The sequence below is a fragment of the Solanum stenotomum genome, chromosome 5, assembly GCF_019186545.1.
Source record: "Solanum stenotomum isolate F172 chromosome 5, ASM1918654v1, whole genome shotgun sequence".
Taxonomy (NCBI): Eukaryota; Viridiplantae; Streptophyta; class Magnoliopsida; order Solanales; family Solanaceae; genus Solanum; species Solanum stenotomum.
In genome coordinates this window covers 657,318-681,939 of record NC_064286.1, presented here as the reverse complement: position 1 = coordinate 681,939, position 24,622 = coordinate 657,318, and the positions used below count along the sequence as shown (strand labels likewise).

Sequence of the window (24,622 nt, the reverse complement as noted above, 5' to 3'; positions counted from 1 at the left end):
TATTTTCAAAGTTAAATTAAATTACATTAATTTGATTTTTTAAACAAAAAATTTAGATATTCAAAAACTATACGAAAAATTCTATACATTGCAATTTTTTACATATCAATATGATGAAAAAATATATTCTAAAATGTTAGTCAAAGTTTTTATAGTTTGACTCTAAAAATGAAAAATATGACAATTAATAGTGAATGAGGGGAGTATAAATTTGTAATTGAAATGATCAAATCATGATAAATACTTTTAATTTTATCATAAACGTTTTTATTCTATCGCTATAAATGATGAGCTTCTATAGGACCAAAAATAGATATCATAACAACATGATGTAAGTAGAAAGAAAAGTCGGAAAAGCTTTGGAGAAAAATAATGCACAAGATCAAATTCTTGATTTAAATCAAAAGTCTATCAAATTCAAGATCAAACTCTAGACTCCTTAAAACAACGTTCATGAAAAGAAGAATAAAAGTAATTGCAACCTTCATCATTTTTTAAACCAAATAAGAGTATCATACTTTGTTGCACATTTTTGTTTCATTATTTTTAGCCATGAAAAATACTAAAAAGTGTGGCCATTAAAGATTACTAGACAAACAAGATCTTGTACTCTTAACTAAAGATTTTGAATTTAAATAAGTTTAAAAGGAATATCGATTATTTAACCAGATATCGAACACAGAATAGAAAAATGATGTGCAAAGTGAGGAAGAATGAAGAAGAAGAAGCAAAAATTAGAAAATTGTGTGTTTTTATAACATGGCAGTTGGGAGTTAGTGACCCCAAAAAGCATCAAGAGTTGTAAAGCTGCTGTGAACTCCTCAAAAAGCTCTCTCTTCTTTCTTTCTTTCTTTTCTTTGCTCTGCTCTCACCTCCATTATTTGACAGTCTCTTCAGAGCAAATGGGGTACCTGCACAACCTCCCAAGCTGGCATCATGGCCCATTGTCAGGTGTCTACTTTTCACAATGCCCCAAACAAACAAAGCAAAAAATGAAAATCTCACTACTACCCTTTCTTTCTCCTACTTTCTTTACTACCTCTATATACTCAAAAATGCACAAAATTTAACAATACCCATATCGAGATAACCCCAAAATATACAAATAAAGAAAAAAAAACTGATCTTTTTCACAAATATCTTGTTTTTTCCTTCATATGGGTACAGTTTGTATTATGATTTTGAACCTATAATGGAACTGGGTTCAGTTTCTTCTTCTGGTAATTCAAGCTCATCTGATTCTTTGAATGGTTTGAAGTTTGGTAAGAAAATCTACTTTGGAAATGTGGGTGTTGGAGTTCAGGTCAAGAATGGAAGTGGGTCGTCGCCGGTGACCGGAGATGGGAACATGCCACCGGCTCCGGCGACGACTAAGAGGGGGAGGGGTGGGTTGGTGCAGGGTGGTCATCCACCTAGGTGTCAAGTTGAAGGTTGTCAGGCAGATCTGAGTGATGCTAAGGCTTACTATTCAAGGCATAAAGTTTGTGGTATGCACTCTAAGTCTCCTACTGTTGTTGTTGCTGGTCTTGAACAGAGGTTTTGCCAACAGTGTAGCAGGTCAGCTTAATTTTCCATATTTGCTATAATACTAACAACTGTTTTTAGAGAAGTATTTATGAACTAGTTATATATATACTACATAGCTGTGTCAATAGGCAGATACAACATATGCACAGCAGGTGGGGATAATTAACTCACTTTTCAAAGTAAGTTATGCTATAAAACACACCTAAAGTATTCTAGTTTTTCGAGTTTCATAACTGAACCAGCAAATTTGCAAGTTTTCTATCTAAACTATCACCAATTATCTATCAAAACACACCTTAACTATGAATTTTTCCCTTTTCCTACCTGAAATATCACCATTGTTAGGTATGAAAGGGAACAATGGATAGTTGGGGTGTGGCTTTACAAAGTAGTTGGTAATAGTCCGCGGAGTAATATCCACATCTTATAGTTAAGATATGAAACTCGACTAATCCAGATACTTTAGGTGTTGTTTTTTTTACCTTCACTCTTGTAGTATAAAGGGTTGGCAATTTTGTTTTTTTAATGTTTTGACTTACGGAATAGTGGTTCTTGTACTTGTAGTTGTTTATATACTGGTTTGGTGGAGAGAGTTGACGGTTGTGGGTTTGTGAAATGATTGTTCTGATTTAGTGGTTATAATTAGTTGGCTAGGCTAGTTAAAGTAGAGGTGGTTTTTGGCTAATTCTGGTGTCTTTCCTTATCCCCTATATACAACAACATTTTGGAAGTTATTAATTTGAGATACTGTGCTTAAATATGACAATGGATTTTGTGAATGTTGTGTTAACAGCTTCTTGCTTATAGTATTGTCTGAGTATCATTTTAGGCTTTCTTGGCGCTTTTCTGCTTCATCTAGATGACTTTGCAGAAGCAATATGTGTTTGTTTTCTTACATTCAAGGGAAAGGAAGAGGAAACAAATAAGAGGAGATAGTTCGAGAACTTAAGGAATCATGTATCTCCTTGTCATTTGGTGATATCAACAAATTAATTACATTTGTCAACTTCAAAAGGTTTTACTCTCTCCGTTACAATTTGTTTGTATGGTTTGGACTTGATATGGAGTTTTAGAAAGTAAAGAATACTTTGGAATTTTGTGGTCTCAAACTAAAGTTATGTAGGATGTAGCCGAAGTCCTTTAATTTTGTGGTATTAAACTTGTCATGAAAGAAGTTAGAATTAAAGAGTTGCCAAATTAGGAAAGAGATATTCTTTTCTAATGGACTAAAAAGGAAAGTAAGACAAACAAATTGAAACAGAGGTATGTGAGCATTCTGTTTGAGTTGGAAAAGAAGGGTGATGTCCCTCTTCTCTAGACATGTTAGGTATACTGAAGTGGCAGACAATCTGCAAAGGAAAGTATTATCTTTCTTTCCAACCAACCTTTATCTGTCCTCCTCTTTTTCCTGCTTTTAGTTATTGGGAAGGATGGGGATACTTTTATCTGGCATGAGGACTGAAATTTCCCTTCCTTTCTAGTGGAGGCAAGTAAGTGAAAAGTTCCTCATCCTCTTTAAGCTTTTGCTTTCACTGAATCTAAAGGCATACTGTTTCCTCAATTTCTGATTTTTATGTGACTTTGCTTATCTTCTTGGCTTCAACTTCATTGTTAGCAAAATTATACATCAAAGAAGGAAAACTGTGATTCAAGGATCATTATAGAATGGATACCTCCTGAAGGCATGTTTCATTCGTTTGAATCTTTTGTCCTTTTTTTTAGGTATTAATATTTCTTATTCCCCATGGACTTCGTCAACCACCATCACTATAGTGTTTTGACTCAGCCCTTAATCATCTCAAGTTTATAAAACGTTTCAAGTCATATCCAAGACGTGCTCGGGAATTTCAGGGTCTTACTACTATCTATACAGAAACGTTGATAATTGTTGTTGCAAGATCTATATTTATCCTATTGAGTTGTTTTTTGCTAGAAAATAAAGGGCAGCATATTGTAGGAAGCAGATTCACTGCTATATTAGTTTCTGTTATGTCATGCCTCACTAGCTTTTTAGATAAGAATATTGTGTACTATTCTAGAGTTGTGTTTTTCTCCTTGGTGACTTAAAACAGCTTGCTAATGTTGAAATCCTTATTCTGGTCTTTATGGTTGTTGTAAGCACATTATATCCACTATACTAAGGAAATAGAAATTATTAAATCCGTGGTTTTGATTTGGTTAACTTCATTCACATGCTAAAGATTTCTTAAACAAAGTATTGAGCTAAACACTAGAATAAAATGCATTGAGTAACAAAAAGATTAGAACCACCAAGAATGGCACCATATTAATATGTTATATGTTATCTGTCAAAAAAATTAGTATGTTTCTATGTCTATCCATGCAATTTGACCTCTTTGCCATAACAGAAGTACTAAAGTCCATCTGTGGTGCATTGATGGTGTGAGAATTATATGGTTCGCTGAAATTTGCATATATGATGGTTAGATATAACTATGGTGTTTTATAACTGTCAAGGTACTAATTTGCCATTAGCAATGGTCTCAAACCAAAATTTTGGTCCCTACTATAGACATTAGGCATATCTCTCAATGCTTATTAGGTGAAATTTAGCAAGAAGTGATATTAGTCATGAAGTTTCCGAGCTATGCACCTTTTTGATGTAAAACGTTTAAAAGTTCATAAATCCCATCAACCCATATACGGTCAGTATTTTGCTCTTGATAGCACGTAAGGAATCTAATATCTGAAATTTGGGTAATTCTGAGTAGGTATGCGCTATGCACAGTCATTAGCGTTACTCCGATAATAACTCAATACCTGTGTGTTTCTGTCAGTCTCATACATATATGTATGTATACATTTTTGTTTTCCTTCAATACTCGAAGACGCCATGTATGTTATATGCTTGTTCTTACCTGAAAAAACAATTCATGTGTGTTTGTTTAAACTTAATACAAATGTACTTGCTCTAGCAAGCATTACTAGTTAATCTGATATTGTTTATTACAAAAGATTGACTGAGAGGATTATAAACAAATGCATCTTTGTATATTCTGAGACAATTTTGTGGGAGTCATAGAGCTTGTGTTGTGGAAAGCTCATAATCTGTCATCATGCCTATGTGAAAAAGCCGACTTTGAAGTAGACTTTCTACTGTGACAGCAGAAAAACTTGTTTTTGTCAAGAGCCATGTTCCACAATTTTAGGATATCGTGGTTTTAGATGATACCTATCTGAATGAGTTTTGGGGGGTGAATTTAGTTGTGCCAGATATTTACACCAAACCATTGAATGCAAGATGTCTTTCATACAGACATTTATTACTTAACCATGGTTAAAGTAACGTGTATTCTCAGTTTAATTTATAACTGCTAAGGTTGAGTTGCTTGATTTGATGTAAACACCAGGGGCGGGTAGGTATTACCATGAAGGGGGTGTTTGTTTCAGTAAGCTTTTCTACTTTTTAGAATGAGATTTTAATACTTGTCATGAGAGATTTGAAATCAAGAAAAAGTCTTATTTGAGGTCAGCAAAGCTCATCTTCTCAGATAACTTGTGGCTTTTCGATAGCTTCCTTTGTTCATGAATCATGATAATAGCTGCTCCGTACTTGGTTCCAGGTTCCATCAATTAACTGAATTCGACCAGGGGAAAAGGAGTTGCCGCAGGAGACTGGCATGCCATAATGAGCGTCGTAGGAAGCCTCCATCTGGATCTCTTTTCTCTACACACTATGGGAATCTTTCTTCATCAATATTTGGTTTGATAGCATTCCTCTCACTTTCTCTTTGTTTGCGTTAATACTATAAAATTTAAGCTCTTACTAAGAAAGAACTTAAGGCTGACTTTCATTATTCTGGTTTGAACTTGTAGAAAATAATAGCAGCAGATCCGGAAGCTTTCTGGTCGACTTCAGCTCACACCAAAATGTCAATGATAGTTCATGGCCAAATACTCGAGCATCTGAACAAGGATGGGATCATCAATCATCAGGGAAGTTCCTTCAACGTCCTTGGCTGAATAACTCTGAAAGTGCTGCCAGTGAGCTTGTTTTGCAAGGTTCAGCTACCAGGACCAGTTATCCTAGTGTTCCTTCTGGAGACTATTTTCCTGGAGTCTCAGATTCAAGTGGTGCTCTCTCTCTTCTGTCAAATCGGTCCTGGGGATCAAGGAATCGATCCCCAAGTCTTGGGGTTAACAGCCAAGTTCACATTGATGGGGTACACACCATTCAACCTTCAGGTTCTCATGGTGCACCTACCAATCACTTCTCAAGCCCTTCATTGAGTTTTAAAGGAAATGAAGCTAGCAGCAGTTCACATGAGATGCCTCCTGATCTCGGTTTGGGTCAAATGTTACAAGCTTCTGATAATCCATACTGTGGCGAGCTTGGGATGGCTCAGCATGGTGATGGACGACAATACATGGAACTGGACCAGTCCAAGGGTTATCATCCTTCTGTTCAGAATGTGCACTGGACTCTTTGATTGTCCTCTCCTTCGTTTATGATCACGATTGTAAGACTATTTTGTTCATTATCTAGTTTGATATCTTAAAAGGCTGTCTGTTGACAAATGACCTTTACTATTATGCCACCTACTGTGCATTTCTGTTGGGCTAAACCCCAGATGACTATCGTTTTCTTCTTGAACTTTTTGATGACTTACTTCGGTTTTTTCCTCTTGCTAAATGATATTCAAGGGGTTAAATGAAGTTTGAACATTTATCAATATATATGCTTCATTATGATGCCATAGTCATGCCTCTTTGCTAATTTTTCATTTCTGCACTTATAGCTGGTTGTTGCTAACTTTTGTTTGTCATCCTGTATGTGTGCACATTGGCTTGACTCATCTGAATTTGTACTGTATAGGACCCATTATAGGGGGAAACGCTCCCCATTTCCTAAGACTTGAAATCCGACACTCTTGATTAACGGTGGAGGAATTCCGTCCATCCCATCACACTTTGGGGGGAAGGGTTACGCGAAAAAATGCCAAGGTGGGAAGAATATCAACGTAGAGAAATTTATGGACACATAATTTAAAAAGTGGCCTAAAAAGGGAATATGATGTAAATAATTCAATAGGTAAATTTCACACATAGCCGCTTTCATTTTACAATTAAGCTAGCATTTGACCATGAAATTTAATTATACTAGCTTTTACAAAACTTCAATTTCAAATAAAATGCATATTTAAATACAACTTCAAAAATTCAAATTTTCAACTTTAAAGTTATAGCCAAACATAAGCTAAAACTTCATGACGTTGACTATCTAAAAGACGAGACGAAAAAGCGACAAGTGGCGAGTGGATGCTATTTCTACTAATCCAAAATGGGTTAGATTTGCAAATAAACAATGGGCCTATAAAGCCCATTAGAAAAAGTTTTACGTGTATTGTTTATTGGGCCGAAGTCTCAATAATGATCCATTGGATCAATATATTACCCATATTGCACAAGCCATCTTCTTCGCTTCCTTCTCTCTTCACAAAAATCGCGAAACAGATCAGTGCCATTTCCAGCTTGGTGAGTTCTCTGAGCTTAACTCTCTCTATCTATACAAATCATATGGTTGATTTTGTTGTAATTAAGTGCATGTGAATTATTTGTATTTAATTCTATATTTTTTGTTTTTTTTTCCCGAGAAATTTAGTAATGTAATCCGATTTTAGGGTTCATAGAAATGGTAGAGTTTTGTTTGTTGAATGGAATATGAGCTTCATTTTTGTTATATGGATTGTGGTCAAGTCTGTGTAATGGATCGCAGTTTTTTCAGTTAATATTAATTGGCAATTGTTTTCCGTTTACTTTTAGCATTGCTTGAGGAGCTAGAGAATGGAAGAGCATGTGGATGATATTGACTTGTTAATATTAAGGGTGATTTGTTGCTATATTAGGTCCATTGCTTGCTAATATCCCTTTTGTTATGGTCACAAAAAACTTGTATATTGGTGTAGGTGTAATTCATAAGTGTGAGCTTTAAAGAAGCTGGAGCTTTAGGAGGGTACCACTAATTTTCCTTTAAAGAAAAATTATTTAGTACAACAACAACAATATACTTAGTGTAATCCCATGAGTGGGGTCTGGGGATGGTAGATCGTATGCAACCCCTACCTTGGGGGTAGAGAGATTGTTTTCGATAGAACCTCGGCTCAAGGAAAAGCAATGCAAAGCAGGTCAAAAAAGAAATGACAAAGTGGAGAAGCTATGACAAAATAGTATAGAGAGCATGACAAAGCAGTCTAAAAAAAGGAGTAGAGATAAATTATTTAGTATTGGAATAAAATGGGCCTGACTAGAGCGAAATGCATACAGTGGGTGCCCAATTAGAGCGAAACGAATACACTGAGGGTCGTTTGGTGCGAGGGATAAAAATAAATAGTCATGGGATAAGAAACAGTGATGGGATAAAAAATTTGTGTCTTGTTTGGTTGCCATGTTTGGGATAACTTATCCCACCATTTATACCATAGTGATGGGATAAGTTATCCCATATGCATGGTGTGATAAGTTATCCCAGGATAACTTGTTCCCAACCCAACCAAACGACCTGTGAGAGTTTTAGAGAACCTCGAGCTGTAGGGGTAAGTACCCTAATTTTCCATAAAAGACAAGAGTATTTAGTATTGGAATAAAATGAGCCCTATTGGAGCGAAATGAATACAATGGATTTGTATGGCCTATTCCAACTAGTTTGGGATTAATATAGCATCTAAGGATGTGCTCCATTTGAAAGGAACTAATGTGGTTTTTATTTTTGGATGTGGTGATTTAGATTAGATACAACCCTTATTTGTCTTTAAGATTCCTATATAACAGATAGGGTATCCTTTAGTTGAGAATATGTATTTAAAAGAAAAAATGTGTTCATTCATTTTCTCTGCTTAGATAAATGTTTTTAAAATGGAATTTCATGTAACCAGATGCGATAAATGATAACTCTCTGTCATGTCTGAATTGTGTTACAATTTGACGATAGGAGAGGCACTGCCTTTGCTTGAACATGTACTTATAGGTTGTCTTCATATTCTTTTGCTCATCTCTAACCTTCATACATTTCTATGTACATCACACGTGGTTAGTGGCATATTTTGTAACTTGGTGACCAATTGATAACGTGTGTCTTGGAAAAATCAAATGTTCAGTTGAGTTTTAAGCACAAGGTGTAATTATATGAGGAAAGGTCAATTGTCTAGCCTTACTTAGACTTCTGATGGTTTTCTGAATGTGAAGTTCACACTTTTGTTTTCACAAACTTCTTCTGCTTCTTCCTCACATTTTTGTTGAACCTACTTGATTTGGTTAGAGACTATTGGAAGTATGTTTGCATAGTGTATTACATCCAAGTCATTTTTTTTTGAGAATGATTAATATTTAAAATGAATGCAAACACTTGTTGCAAAGATATTTGTTAATCACAAGAAAAAAGCTGTAAGATTAGTTCCATAGACTATTAATGTATGTCACTCGGACTCTCCAAAAATATAGTGGCGGGTGCCACACCCTTACCGGATCCTCCAAATATGCACTTCTTTTGGAGGATCCAACACGCACCAAGGCAATATTGTTAAAGAGTCTGAACAACAAAGCTGTTAAGTAGTTCTGTTTTGCATCTTCTTGAATTGTTCATATGGAGAACTTTGTAATTCAAGTAGTGAGTAAGTAAAACTGAGGCAGTATTAGAAGCAGAATGAGTAGTTATGGACCTACACGCAGACACAATCTTATGAAGTCTTTTATGTATGGGATTGGGTAAGCATATAGGGTCATGGCCGAACTAAATTTATGTGATCATTGTTTTCTCATCATTTACTTCTTATGGACTAAGATGTTTTTCTTGCTTCAAATATTTATGTTCGCGACACACTATTTCTCACCGTCTCTTGCCTTTGGTATCTGGTTATTAGTTCAAGTATATCTTGTTTTCACATTTTTTACTGGTGTTTTGGTAAGGATAGTGTAGAATCATGGATGAGGCTGCAGAGCTAAGGTATTATGAAGAGGAGGATTCACCAGGGATGAAAACACTGAAAGGTGCAACCTCAGGTCTAGTTGCTGGTACTCTTTGGGGTGCCATTATTGCCACTTGGCATGATGTACCCCGTGTTGAGAGAAATGTTGCTCTTCCTGGTTTGATCCGGACATTGAAAATGATGGGAAACCACGGGCTTACCTTTGCTGCTATTGGTGGAGTCTATATAGGGGTAGAACAGCTGGTGCAGAACTATAGGGTGAAAAGAGATTTTATTAATGGAGCAGTGGGTGGATTCGTTGCTGGTGCTTCTGTGCTGGGTTACAAAGGTAATCCCCTCCTCTCCACCCAACAACATCCTTTCAACAGAGAAAGTGTTTGTGGACTGATTTCTTATAACGAAAAAGGGTTTGTTCTTAGTTCACATCCAGCGTAGTGCCTATTTATAGTGCTGGTATTCAATTGGCATTGTGATGGGTGCATCCATTTAATTCTTATCATTTCCTGCCCTGGTGTTCGAAGGTTTTGGTTGATTTCAATTCCTTTATCATCTCTATTTTAGATGCCTATTAAGATTTTTAACTTCACAAACAATAAATCGTAGATTATCTTTCCCATTAATCTGATTTACGTAGGATTTGTATGTGCTGTATGGACAAAGATTTCTTAAACATGACCACAACCATTTTGCATGGCATTTCATTTAGTTCACAAAAGAAACAGGGGTGAGTCTTTTTTAGGACCTGTCACAGAATAGTTGCTGCTCTTGCTACGGAGAGCAGTAACCCCTTAATTCAACCGATGCTACAGGTATTTGAGAGCAGATTAATAGATTTCCCTGTGCAGAATGAACTCATCATGAATCAAAAGTTTAGAATTTAGTGAGTGTACAATCTCATGAGTTGCAAAAGGCAATTATGCAGATTTAAGTACATCATTCATTGACGGTGTTCTGTACCCTTGCCTCTGGTAACAAACCAACCCAATGTTACTGTGGTACCAAACTGATTTGACTGTTACCCTTGTAGGAAGGAGTATTCCAACTGCTCTATCTGCTGGAGCTGCACTTGCAGTTACTTCTGGTATAATTGATGGACTAGGCGCGACCACAAGAACTGACAATGGCAAGGAGTACTATCCTTACACTACGAAGAAAAGAGTTGTTGCTGAATGATTGGTAGTTGGACAGAATTAGTGTTACTCGGTGAAAGCTCACTATGAATGATGTGACTGCACCTTCTTGTTTTATTCTGTTCTCTTTTTGCTGTAACCTGAAAGGATGATGCAAATAAGCATGCTATGTACTCTATTTCTAGCATCTCATGTGATTTTTGATTGAGTATGAATACCTGACCATATATATTCATGGGTCATGTGTTGTTCGATATTACAACGCTCTTTGGCTTCTCTATTTCTGATTAAGAAATGTGATGATTTGCTATTAGACAATTGTGGTTTGCAAAATGAAGTCTGACCTTAACCTTGTTGAAGCACAATGTACGTTTTGTTTTGCTGTATTGGGAAAATTAGATTTGCCTGCAAGTGAACCTTTGGTAGCGGAATATTTAATGTGGACTGTTATCACATAGAAGAGATTGCTGACATCTTCTCGTACTTCCTCATTCGACATTGTTGTTTACTCTGATCAATCTACTTGTCGCATCGTGCAACGCCATTTTTGAGAGTTTGAGCAATATTTATCGTAGTGACAATTGACAATGGATTAAACTATTTCTTTTGTTTATTTTTGTTTCATTTTTTTCTTGGTAATGTTCTTGCTTTCACGGGCTCATCAGCTCCATAGTTCCTCTCCACCTTAAAAGGACAAGCCACCAAATAATGCTAAATTGATACTCCCTCCTATTGTCTAAGGTATCCCATAATTACAATAATTGTAAAAATTCTTTCATTATATTACCCTTTATTTTGTTAAAATGAGTGATAATTGTTGAGAGGTTTCTTGAAAAATAATGTGAATCATTTTTGGAGCAAGGTGAGGATTTCAAAAAAAGTAATTATTACTCTTCTGATCTTTTTAACTCGAGAATCAAATTTATAAGAAAAACATGATAACTGAAATGAATTAGAGATAGTAGGATAAACGTGACACTAGACTATGTGCCAGACATTATCGAATCTCATTCTTGCATCATAAGCATAAATGTCTCGAGTTTAACGCTATTGAAATTATAGGTTTTACATTTCTTGTGACATAAAATTTGAAAAAAAAACAAGAAGAATGAAAGCAGAAAGTTTATATTTATTTATTCGATAAATTATTCAAATAAGAAAGAAAAAAAGACAACACAATGATTAGCTTGAATTAAATAGAAAAATTATATAAATTTTGTGATACATATAACTATTTCTTTAAAATCTATGGTATCTTCGATAAATAATGAACTAGGAAAATAATAATTAATCCAATTACTAAAGTTACCTTCTTGTAAAACATAAAAATTTCTTCGCATTCAATATTATACAGAATGACTAAAAAATATATATCATAGATGTACACATTGTTACTTTAATTTTTAATTATTAAGACTAAATTATTTTCTTATATTATAAAAAATAATTCGATGCGAATAAATATTTAATCACTATGGGATTGGCACGTGTGAAGTCCAGACATACTCATCGCACGCGCGACCCGGTTCCTCTGGTCAAGCAAACACAAGACCAATAGTACCCAAATAAAGAGAATTCAATGAAAAATTGAAAAAATAATACCCTCCGTCCCATTTTACGTTACACTCTTTCCTTTTTAGTTCATTTAAAAAAGAATATTTTATTATAATTTGAAACTATTTAACTTTAATGAAATGAGTTTTAACCATATTATCTAAAGAATATTTTAGACCATGTTTTCTTTACACACGTTCTAAATCAAATGTGACACATAACATAGGACGGAGGCAGTAATATTTTTTTTAAAAAAATTAGAGACAGAAACACAAATATTCACACACCCAAAGTGAGAAAATCTCAGCAGATTCACCCCACCCTGCCCTACCTTACCCTACCCTATTGGAATCAGACAAAGAACACAGAACTCTCTTATACCCTCTTCACTGTTTTCTTCTTTCTTTCTTGTGTTGTGTACTTTGTTGCCTTTTTCACTTTTGATTTTGGCTCACTACACCATTTCTACTACACTTTGGTTCAAGAAAGAGCAAAACCCCAAACCCCTTTTACTTTTTTTTTTCCTCCTTAAACTCCATTCTTGATAACCTTACCAGTAAAAATCCAATCTTTCCTCTTCAGATTCTATGAAACCTCAAGGTACATTCACTTTTTCTTTATGGGTTTTTGTTTTTGATGTAATTTTATAGAAAAAAATTGATTTCCTTTTTTCATGCTTTTTGGGTTCTGTGTGTTTTGAATGCTAGGATGGTGTTTAGTTGTTGGTGTCTGTTGAGCATAATGTGGTTAGATTTTTGGCTTTCAAATGACTGGTTTTGTTTTGCTTTTGTTAACTTTCTCTTTATGTGGGTAAGAGTAGTTCTTGTATACAGTTTGTCATAGCATTGATTAAAGATTGCTTATTTTTTTGCTGCTCTATAAGTTTAGTTTTGTGTTTTTGATATATGTTACTATCTTCTATTGTTTATTGTGTTTCGGATATCACGTTGTTCTGCTATTTTGATGTTGTTGCTTTTCCCTACTTTTATAACTACTTTGATTTGATTTGCTGCACCTGAGCTGAGGATGTTTTGGAAACAGTCTTTTTACCTCCTCGAGATAAGGGTAAGGTATGTGGAATTACACTGAATATGTTGTTATTGTTTTGTATGGAAAAAGAACTGATTTTTTTTTATGTTATGAATGTTTGAAGCATTCAGATCTGGCTGTGAATGTTTTTGTCATTATTCTGATTGTCATTCAAGTGGTTCTTTTCCCCACTTTTAACTCTTTAAGTTATTCATGTGACAAAGATCTACTAGTCGACATTCTCTAGATTTTGCTATCTCATCTTTTTGGATACATCTGCTTAACACTCTGTTTGGGTTCAATATTTTTGGTGCAGTAACATAGTTCGGGAGTTTTCTTTGCTGGTAACTGGTTGTCTGTGCTGAGGTCTTCCTTCTGTTGATCACTGGGTCACATTCTGGTGGAGAACTAGAGGGGTTTTGTGCTTTTGACAAAGATTTTGTGTCAAGTGTTGTTGCGTCAACCTCGAAAATGCAGAGGCCCCATCAAGAAGATTTCTCACTCAAGGAGACCAAACCCCACCTTGGTGGAGGGAAGATCACTGGTGATAAGCTCACTAGCACATATGACCTTGTTGAGCAAATGCAGTATCTTTATGTCCGGGTTGTGAAAGCTAAGGATTTACCTGCAAAGGATGTTACAGGTAGTCTTGATCCGTATGTTGAGGTTAAGCTCGGGAATTATAAGGGTACGACTCGTCATTTTGAGAAGAAGTCGAATCCTGAGTGGAGTCAGGTGTTTGCTTTCTCAAAAGATAGGATTCAGGCTTCTGTACTTGAAGTGACTGTGAAAGATAAGGATTTTGTTAAGGATGACTTTGTGGGTCGTGTTCTGTTTGATTTGAATGATATCCCAAAAAGGGTTCCTCCAGACAGTCCTCTCGCTCCACAGTGGTATAGATTGGAGGAGAGGAATGGTAACAAAGTCAAAGGAGAGTTGATGTTGGCTGTTTGGATGGGAAATCAAGCTGATGAAGCCTTTCCTGAAGCTTGGCATTCAGATGCTGCAGCTGTTAGTGGGGCTGATGGCCTTGCAAATATAAGGTCTAAGGTGTACCTCTCGCCAAAATTGTGGTACCTAAGAGTTAACGTGATCGAGGCTCAAGACTTGATTCCAAATGACAAAAGCAGGTTTCCAGAAGTGTATGTCAAGGCTATCCTTGGAAATCAAGCATTGAGGACCAGAGTTTCCATGAGCAAGACTATCAATCCCTTGTGGAATGAGGATCTGATGTTTGTAGCAGCGGAACCATTTGAGGAGCCATTGATTTTGAGTGTGGAAGATAGAGTTGCACCAAACAAGGATGAAGTCCTTGGGAGGTGTGCTATTCCTTTGCAGTATGTGGATAGGAGGTTGGACCATAGACCTGTGAACACAAGGTGGTTTAATCTCGAGAAGCATGTTATTGTTGAGGGAGAAAAGAAGGAAATCAAGTTTGCTAGCCGGATTCACATGAGAGTATGTTTGGAAGGAGGCTACCATGTTCTGGATGAGTCAACCCATTACAGTAGTGATCTTAGGCCAACTGCAAAACAGCTGTGGAAATCTAGCATCGGTGTTCTTGAAGTAGGTGTTCTGAGCGCTCAGGGCCTGTCACCAATGAAAACGAAGGATGGGCGGGCAACGACAGATGCCTATTGTGTAGCAAAGTATGGGCAGAAGTGGGTGCGGACAAGGACAATTATAGATAGCTTTGCTCCCAGATGGAACGAGCAATACACCTGGGAAGTATTTGATCCTTGCACTGTTATAACTATTGGTGTATTTGATAATTGCCATCTGCAAGGAGGAGATAAATCTGGAGGGGCAAGGGACTCAAGGATTGGAAAGGTCAGGATCCGTCTTTCGACTCTTGAAACTGATCGTGTCTACACACATTCATACCCACTGCTGGTCTTGCATCCTACTGGGGTGAAGAAGATGGGTGAAATTCATTTGGCTGTGAGATTTACTTGCTCGTCATTGGTGAATATGATGCATATGTACTCACAGCCATTGTTACCTAAAATGCACTATCTTCATCCATTAACTGTTACTCAGCTGGACAACTTGAGGCACCAAGCCACTCAGATTGTCTCCTTGAGACTGAGTCGTGCTGAGCCACCTTTGAGGAAAGAGATAGTAGAGTATATGTTGGATGTTACTTCTCATATGTGGAGCATGAGGAGAAGCAAGGCTAACTTTTTCAGGATTATGGGTGTTTTAGGTGTGGTAATATCTGTCGGAAAATGGTTTGATCAAATATGCAATTGGAAAAATCCCATTACGACTGTTCTGATCCATATCCTGTTCTTGATACTGGTTCTTTATCCAGAGCTTATTCTACCTACCATTTTCCTCTACCTCTTCCTGATCGGAATTTGGTACTACAGATGGAGGCCAAGACATCCTCCTCACATGGATACTCGACTTTCTTGTGCTGATACTGCTCATCCCGATGAGCTGGATGAGGAATTTGATACTTTCCCTACTTCACGTTCTCCTGATATTATCAGGATGAGGTATGACCGCATAAGAAGTATTGCAGGGAGGATTCAAACCGTGGTTGGCGACTTGGCTACTCAAGGAGAGAGGCTGCAGTCCTTGCTGAGCTGGAGGGACCCTAGAGCAACAGCATTGTTTGTGATTTTCTGCTTGGTTGCTGCCGTTGTTCTCTATGTCACTCCATTCCAAGCCGTGGGGCTCTTGACCGGATTTTATGTATTAAGACATCCCAGGTTTCGCTACAAGCTTCCATCTGTGCCGCTTAACTTCTTCAGAAGGTTGCCTGCTAGAACAGACTGCATGCTATGAGCCATGCCTTCAACAACTATCATCTCTATCCTACCTTATGTTTTTTCCATTGAATCGTCGAAAATGATGTAGAAATTGTGGGGCTCTCCTAGTATTTTGCATAAGATCCTGGTGAAACTGTTAGGTCTAGTGAGTTTGCTTTCTATTTGTTCTATGTTTTTCAAAAAATTTGGCTGCTGTTGCAAATCTATGTATGTAATCATGTAGCTTGCAAGTTATTTTGTTTTGAACAAGCCCCAATGCTCAATTCAAAAGTATTCCCTATTCAATTTGGGTGTTTTTTTTTTGTTGACATAATGTAGTTGTATATTGATATACAAAACTTGGGTTTTCTTGGATAAACCAAAAATCATGAGGCTTGTGGGCGCGATAAGAAATTCGGTTGATAATGGCCCCATCCCTCTACCATTTTTTAATGGACAAGAATCTAATTTCACACATTACACGCTCGAACCTATGATCATTATCACATCTAATAAAATTTCATATTAATAGCTATAATGAAAAAAAAAGTTGCGTATAAGGTGTAATGTTACTTCTAGTAATGTGAGATCTTTTAAAATAAAATTATACAAATTTAATCCACCTTAAGATAAATTTACATGATATTAAGCTAGCGGACAATATATGTTTGAGCTGATTTAGTCCAACAAAGAATACTTTATGAAAAAGCAAAAGATTATGTCAGAAGAGGTAGAAAAATATACAAGGGACCACAAAACAAAATATTTCCAAAAAAAGAAGTAAATGACCGACTTTTTTTTTTTACTCTTTTTTTCTATTTTCTGTTTGTTTTCACTTTAATAAAGCTGTGTAAAGTAACAATGGGCTTCTTTTGCTTTGGGCCAATAGACACTAATAAGTGGGCTTATTGGCCCTAATTACTTGCAGACTTTCTTTCTGTGCTCGAGTTAAAATTGATTGGGCCCTCTATCTGATATATTCGGGTAATTTGCACAAATAGGATCTGTGGTGTCACCATTTAAATTTTAGCCTCATTTAGATTCAAACACAACTTTTTAATGGAGCAACACTTGCTTTAATAGCAAATTATGATGATCGTTAGGATTTGTTGGTCAAAATCTTAACGAATCGTTAGAATTAGGGTGTTCATGATTTGGTTAAATAGCGATTTTCATAGTGAATATTAAATCAAATGGATTAAATATCAAATTGATCTAAACCTAATATCAAATTAAGAATCTTTAGCTTATACAAAGTTATCATATCCTCAATGCATTCATATTGGAAGCCTCTAATTCTAATTAACACATTGCATAGTTAAATATATTTGACTTGATATGAGTATATTTTAACATGACATTACATTTACCTAATAATTTTTTTCTCCGCTTTATTTTGTTTAATATCAATAATAAATAACAACAGTATAAATAGGAAAGAGTATATTTATATACAATTAAAAATCAAACAAACAAACCAAAATCAATGAATCGATCAAGTTAGTTTGGTTTTGATATTAATAAAAAATCGATTCAAATCAAACTGTGAACATCCCGACCTATCTACGATGTTGTATCAAACCAAAAAAAATTATGATGGAATCACATGATTGTTGTGAGTTGTGACACAAACAAAAAGGAAAAAAGAAGAAGAAGATATTAAATAATTGGAGCAGAAGGTTCAATGTGAAACGTAACAAGGACTTAGCAGCAAAAATCAAGAACAATTCATCATTTGTCTTGAAGCCATATTTAGACAGTGTTTGTTTGTTCCAAATTGTCCTAACACAGCCACCACGACTCAACCTGCAGTTTTAAAGTAGACACTTTAATTACTCCGTCTCCGTCTATCTCAAAAATAAGTGTTACGTTAGCAATATTACAACTATGCTACTCATATTTAATAAAGGCGTTAATAAATGTCTCTTAAAAATTAAAAATTATTAAAAAGATAGAGTATGATTTGCTCAAATTATTGTAGAGAATTCATCACCGCAACTTTTGGTGGTATAGTAAATACTTTTCATTCTTAATTAGCGGTTCAGGTTCGAGCACTACATATGAAGTCACTTTTAATAGAAAAAGCTTTAGCTTCTAAAGTAAGACTTTTCAACACAAATTTGAACTAGCCAGACTATAAAATGTATATCAAACACTGGGTGAGAAATTTTTTTTAAAAAACATTATTTTTATGTGTTATGTTATATTATAGATTCTCTAATCATCAAATATTCGAATAAATGATTCCTTTATAAAAAGATTTGACTGAAGATATAATTACAACATTAATCTTTGCCTTTGCCTCATTTGTTTTAAATAGGGGGCACCTCTATTCTTTTCAAATTTCAAGAGTTATGCCTCTTGCATGGACGGGGCTAGAGTTCTAGCTATTAATTCGATAGAACTCAATAATTTTAATTAAAATTTTATATTTATATGGATAAATTTATTAAATATGTATAAATAATTATTCCAAATCTCATAAAACGCGTTTGCTAAAATCTAAAATTCATAACGTCAAAATTTTGAATTCGTTTCCGTGTTCTTGAATATTCCATTTTTGTTCCCCACAAACAAAAGAAATTTCCTTTGAATAATCAGAATGAAAAAATGCACATGACTTGAATGTAAATTTGGAAGACAGTAAGTGAGAATACTAAGTCAAGGCAAATAGAAACAATTTCAGAGAGAAATAAAACCTACTTTAAAAAGTTATCAACAATTTTCTATTTTTAGAAAGCAGAAAAAGAGGGCACATTCATTGACCCCATTGTAGATTTGGACTAAGATTAATATTGTTGTTTGGAGAGAGAGAGTAGGAAGTAGTTTGTTGGAAATAATAATAAGGTCTATGTTGGTTACTTGGTCCATCTAAGGCAGACGCGAAGATAAGATTTCAATTTATAGGTTCTGAATTTTATAAGTGATAATAATCGAGTTTTCAATTTGATATACATATATATTTAATGAATTTAATAACATATATATACTGTTTAAATAAAATTTACTGAGTTAGATTAAACCTGCATACAGACTACTAGCTCCATTCCTGATATAAGACCGGCCCCAAATACATAACGATTTACTTGGTCCATCTTGGAAAATATTTTTCTCGAAAACAAGTGATATTCTTATTTTCTTGTATTCGATACGTAAGAACTGACCGATAATGGGAAAACTAGAAAAATTCATTACAAACACACCTACATATGACTTAAAACTTTTCTCTTCTCAGCCTTAAACTTAAGGATTTATTTTATGTCCCAACTACTGCCGGACTTTTTTTTTATTATAACAATTAACTATAATGATTAAGTATTTTTAAATTGATTTTTCATGCTATGTTATATTATAGGCTCTTTATAACATTATTTTTCTATAATAAACGGTAAAAAATAGTTAGACAATTAACAATATTATTATAAAGATGTTTGATCGTATTTGTCATTTCGACAAACTGAATTTCTTCAATATATTGATATTTTAATAGGTAAAAGAAGCGTGTATTACTGTTTTTTGAAAAAAAATATCTTCTGAATTCACCCTTACTGTCTTAATTAAGCTAGTGAAATGTTAATTAAATGAAATATTCAAAAGAAATACAAATGGTAATTAAGATAAATACTCTTATAGTCTAAATGTCTTTTTTAATTAATAAGATATTGTAAAATCTTATAATATGAGGTGAAAGCAACAAAAATTATATGGTTTGGTTTTATTATTTATTTGACTTTATTTATTAAGTTTATCTTTGAAGTTTTTTTAAATATATATTAGTTCTCCATGCCTTCAAGCAAGTTCCCAACCCCCTTCTTTAAAGTCTCAAGTCGTTTAGCATAACAGATTTTTGCCTTTTTATGAACAAAATAATGGATAGACCTTAACATGGGAACTTGGAAATTTTCTATTAATGGAATTTGTTATTTAATTTTCTCGAGTCGTAAATCTATCATAAATATTTTTTCGTATCTTCTTTATTTTTTTCATATCCCATTTGTGAATTTTTTTCTCATCTTCTTTCCCACTTAATGCTCATGAATTCTTTCTTCTTATTATAACAACTCTAAATGATTTATCATAGAACTAATTAAATATAGGGTAAAAAATTATTTGCATTTAATATTTTATATAAATAAATTAAACATAATATGTATTTTACATAAATTTTCATCATTTAATCATGATTCGTTAATATATATTCTCACCACACTACATCACTTAGTTATAATAAGTTTACATAATTAATTTGAGACAAAAATCTCTGCGTGTAAGTATTTATCTTAAGAATATACAATTTTCTGTACAATATAAAAAATGGAAAGAAAGAAAGAAAAGAAACATAGTGGAATTACTGAATGAAGTCTTTCTATTTTTCCTAAATAATTTACAATCAAATAAATTTTTTTAGATGTTGGGCCTAACTTAACATCAAAATAAGTTTAGGAGGAGAAAATTATTTAGCATTATATAAAGAGTTCATGTTTTCGTCCCACAAAATTGTGGGACTCTAACTACCCCTCTCCTCCCAAGATCAGACATCGAACAAATATAAGACGAGGTTCAACATAAAAACAATTAATGAATTTGAACGAATATGACTCGGATATCATAATTAAAAAAATAATTCTTAGATTTAATTTAATCTCAAGTAACTTATAAGAAAAGAACAATTTAAAACCATATAAAAAGTCGATGTTGCCATTAATAATATGAAATTCTAATAATATGAATATCGAATATAGGCTGAAACCAAATAAAAAATCCAAACATCTCCCAGAAAGTTCCTAACCTTCTGACAGTCATATTTGTAACTCCTATGAGGATGCTAGCTCTTTTTCTATTGACTTTCATTAACAAGAAAGACTCAAAAAGTCTAAGAAAAAGAAAATATAATATACTTTTTTTAATTGGTTGACAAGAGGCTCAATGATGGATTGACAAAGAAAAATAAATAAATTAAATAAATGGTAGCTTGTCATAGAAAGATTAGTGCATACTAATGAGAAGAAAATATTTTGAATCAAATAATTGATCAGAGATACATTGTATCTAATTATGTTATTATACATTTCAAGTGTCAATTTTATTTATTTTATTATACATAAGGAAGGGGATTATAAAAATGATAGTCGTTCCCTCAGTAAAAAGTTAAATAATCAATTAACTTAATTACTGCTACTTTTTCAAGCATATATTAAGTGTGGGACAAACGAATAATTCTAATGAAAAAAATATAATATGTCCATTATAGTTGATTATATTTTGAAAATAGCAATAAAAAGTGAATTCGAAGAAAACGGATCAATGTCACAAAAAAATCATATTTCTTGTAGTGAAGTAATTATTTGAATGCGGGTTAGTATATTCGTTTTTTTGATAAATTAAAATAAATTAAGCTAATAATGGTGAATCAATATAATTCATTTAAATTTGAATAACTTATATTTTCATAAATTAAATTTATCGTATTTAAATGCAAAATATATACCCTCTGGTCTAAAAAGAGCTACGTACGCATATGTGCCACCTAATTTAAAATTGTTACTATAGTTTAATCCTCCTGTAATTTCTTAAATTAATATTTGGTCAACGGTTGTATCTGTTGTCTTCAGAAATAAGATAATTTTTTTTTTAATTTCTATACCTTCCAATATTTTATACAACTTTGTTAGGTTTCAAATTGACACAGGTGATATGCTATGTTTGTATAATTCACTGTATTGTAATTAATGTTACCATTTAATCTTCCTTTGTTTAAAATAAATGAATTTGACATTTTTTAAAGCTCTTTATTTAATTTTTTTCCCTTCAAAATTACCCTTCTCTCTTGAATGAATTTTTAAAACTATTGTTAGCTTTATGAAGAGTTTGAAAATAAATAAAAAAGATAACACTCACAAATTTATTTTTAATTAATATCGTTAACTAACTTTCTTAACGGGTGTATCATGATTCATGCCTCAAAAATTTATTGAACGGAAAATACTTGTAATTCAGAAAATTAATAGCACATGATTCATAAGCTTCTTAAAATTCATTTTCTCAATTGAAATAGGAATCGAAGGAACAAAAAAAAAAGTCTACTAATTATTCAATTATTTTAATTAATTGGTCATGACTTGTACTGTTCTTTTTAGCATTTATATGTGTGAGAAGATTGAATAATTATATTAATATCTTTTAGTTCTATTTTGTACGTCTCTTTTCAATATTATAAAATAGTATTATTGTTAAATTAAAGGGAATGAAAGCAAGATTTGGTGACCTAAACTTCAAAGAGCAACATGCGTGAATTAATTCAAGAAAAAAAAAACTTATATAAATGAATTAGCAGAGAGAACCTTCTATTTAGATAGCACGTACTATTTAGTATCCAATGAGGTTGACTACGGGGTATGAGGAGTGGTACATGTAGATCGAAGAAATATTGAGTAGAGGTAATTAGATAGGATATATTATATATATGACACACTTGCCGTTTATCGAAGATATAACCCTAGATATGAGGATATGAAGATAGAAAATCAAGGTAGGTAGTCGAGTGTTACAACTGATCACATACTATCTTTTGTTCTTCAATTTAATTATCACTAGTAATTTTATTTGATTCGATTATCGTATTATGTGTGATTGCTATTGTTTTCTCTATTATGTTCAGCATGATTGATTCATTGATGTATCTTCTTTTCATACTTGATGATATTATGTTGTACTTGAGTCGAATTTCTATCAGAAACAACATCTCTATATATCTGCACAAGGTAACAATAATGTTATGCACACATCACCCTTTTTATACCCTACTTGTGAGATTATGCTAAATATTAACAAAGACAAGATAGAAATATTTTATTCTCATTGTTCTTTGGGAAGCAATGGTTGACCATTTTATGGTTGGAAGGGTTTGACATAGCCAATTAGTTGAAAGTGACTGAAAAATAAGTATTAATTTGATTAATTAATACTCTCTTATAAAACAATGAGAAATATATATATTCTTTTGTGTGCATATATACTCTCAAACCTTATTGACAATGATGTTTCAAATAAAAAATGAGGGTGGACTTAATTATAAGAATAAATATTCTAATGACACATTTCTTTCTATTTGTATGTATCAAGTATTGCGAGTTAAGTTCATCTCTATTTTTTTAAAATTAAATGTGTGAATATAAACATCTACTATGTTCAAGTTGTTAATCAAAATTTTTTAATAATTTTTTACTGTAAATATTTTTCTTTAAAAAATGTGGGGAAGCATGCCAATCTATGTCCCTCTCATTGTGTTTTAGTGAATAGTGACAAATTAATATATTGTTATTCCCACAATCTAAGTCAAAGTAATTTCACCTATATTGTGACTATCTAACGATCATCACATGTACAAGTGCTAACTCCATAATGTGATTCAATTGATATAATAATTCATTAGTTGTATTAACTTTTCAAACTTAACGGAGTTAATTACATATTTTGGAAGTTTTGAAATATTTCAAATTGTCGCGGGATGAATATAGAGTGTCAAAATATTAAAGAGTAAACGCGAAATGTACCTACATTCAAGAATAGTGTAATTCTCATATTTGAGTTGAATTATCGATTATCCTTTTTGAAAAGAAAAATTATCATTTCAATTATCTTTAGCTTTGTTGAATCATATTAGAGAGCCATAATTTTTGCATAGAAGGAACACTAGTATAGAACTACTACATAATTCGATATTATGAGAATATTTGTACGTTTGGCTATAAAAAATTATAATTAAAGATGTTAGGATCTAGGATTTACTATAATGACAAAAGGTATAGCTAATAATAAGGACATAACAATTTTTTATTATTTATTTAACTAAGTCTATCAAATAAATGTCATGTTTGATCATGAATGATCCTGAGTCTACGTACCCCCAACCCTCCTCACCTAGGCATCACAATATATAGGCTTCACAATATATATGTAGACATTATCGTTACCTAATATCTCCCCCCCCCCCCCANCCCCCCCCCCCCCAAACCACCATTTGTAATTTGATTCAAATGCTTACTATCATGCCGAATGAGTATTTGATAGCAAGCACAACAACTTTATTTCTCAGCCAAGCTCATTAAGCAATTAGCATTATATTCAATCATGACTCTGATCAAGGACATACCCAACTGGCCACATCACCTAAGTCTCACTATATATAGGCAGAATATATGCTGGCGTACCCCCAACGATTTTCACCAGTTAGGATCAAACACCTACTATTATGTCAAAGTTATAGCTGATAGCAAAGACACCGATGCTCCACAACTTTATCTCTAGTAATTTATCAAGCTCATGATCAAGCAATTAAATCATTTTCGATCATGACTCAGACTCAAGCCATTCGCGACTCATCATCACCTCAATCTCGTTATGGACATGATATTAACGTTACCTAACATATAAGATAAAATAAAAGTTTAAAGTTAAACCGTAAAAGAGGTGGCTAGTACGAGTTGGTAGCTGCATGAAAATGTCAAAGGTAATAACACCAAAGAAGAAGAGGTCACATATGTCATTTCACAACTAAGATGGTTGAACAAGGAAGCTCAAAAACGTCCGTTTCCATATTAGAGATCACTCTAGATATCTTTCAAAATAAATTTTTCTTTTAAAATTTAAACAAAATCATCGTCGTCTTCTCCTCCTCCTCCTT

At 33.5% G+C, this 24,622-nt stretch overlaps 3 protein-coding genes across 4 annotated transcripts; all 3 read left to right on the top strand.

Annotated features, from left to right (window-relative positions):
• Positions 1–778: 778 nt before the first annotated feature.
• Positions 779–6,239, top strand: LOC125863608 (squamosa promoter-binding-like protein 9). The gene is made up of 3 exons (XM_049543657.1): positions 779–1,557; positions 5,112–5,251; positions 5,365–6,239. The coding sequence occupies exons 1-3, from the start codon at positions 1,193–1,195 to the stop codon at positions 5,976–5,978; spliced, it is 1,119 nt and encodes a 372-aa protein (XP_049399614.1). The 5' UTR covers positions 779–1,192; the 3' UTR covers positions 5,979–6,239.
• Positions 6,240–6,917: 678 nt separating this feature from the next.
• LOC125863609 (outer envelope pore protein 16-3, chloroplastic/mitochondrial) lies at positions 6,918–10,880 on the top strand. Of its 2 annotated transcripts, none has more exons than XM_049543658.1 (3): positions 6,918–7,023; positions 9,456–9,798; positions 10,498–10,880. In XM_049543658.1, the coding sequence occupies exons 1-3, from the start codon at positions 6,919–6,921 to the stop codon at positions 10,641–10,643; spliced, it is 594 nt and encodes a 197-aa protein (XP_049399615.1). In that variant the 5' UTR covers position 6,918; the 3' UTR covers positions 10,644–10,880. The 2 variants fall into 2 exon arrangements, with proteins under 2 accessions (XP_049399615.1, XP_049399616.1); XM_049543659.1 differs by having other exon boundaries at positions 6,957–7,023; positions 9,451–9,798.
• Positions 10,881–12,547: 1,667 nt separating this feature from the next.
• LOC125863607 (FT-interacting protein 3) lies at positions 12,548–16,100 on the top strand. The gene is made up of 2 exons (XM_049543656.1): positions 12,548–12,754; positions 13,500–16,100. Exon 2 carries the CDS (start codon positions 13,655–13,657, stop codon positions 15,974–15,976), a length of 2,322 nt encoding a protein of 773 aa, XP_049399613.1. The 5' UTR covers positions 12,548–12,754; positions 13,500–13,654; the 3' UTR covers positions 15,977–16,100.
• The last annotated feature ends 8,522 nt before the right edge of the window (positions 16,101–24,622 follow it).

Coding starts and splice junctions, on each gene's coding strand:
- LOC125863608 (XM_049543657.1), top strand. CDS start 1,193: ATGGAACTGGGTTCAGTTTCTTCTTCTGGTAATTCAAGCTCATCTGAT. Junction 1,558..5,111: donor TTTTGCCAACAGTGTAGCAG/GTCAGCTTAATT, acceptor ACTTGGTTCCAG/GTTCCATCAATTAACTGAAT. Junction 5,252..5,364: donor TCTTTCTTCATCAATATTTG/GTTTGATAGCAT, acceptor TTGAACTTGTAG/AAAATAATAGCAGCAGATCC.
- LOC125863609 (XM_049543658.1), top strand. CDS start 6,919: ATGATCCATTGGATCAATATATTACCCATATTGCACAAGCCATCTTCT. Junction 7,024..9,455: donor TCAGTGCCATTTCCAGCTTG/GTGAGTTCTCTG, acceptor TGGTAAGGATAG/TGTAGAATCATGGATGAGGC. Junction 9,799..10,497: donor TTCTGTGCTGGGTTACAAAG/GTAATCCCCTCC, acceptor TTACCCTTGTAG/GAAGGAGTATTCCAACTGCT.
- LOC125863607 (XM_049543656.1), top strand. CDS start 13,655: ATGCAGAGGCCCCATCAAGAAGATTTCTCACTCAAGGAGACCAAACCC.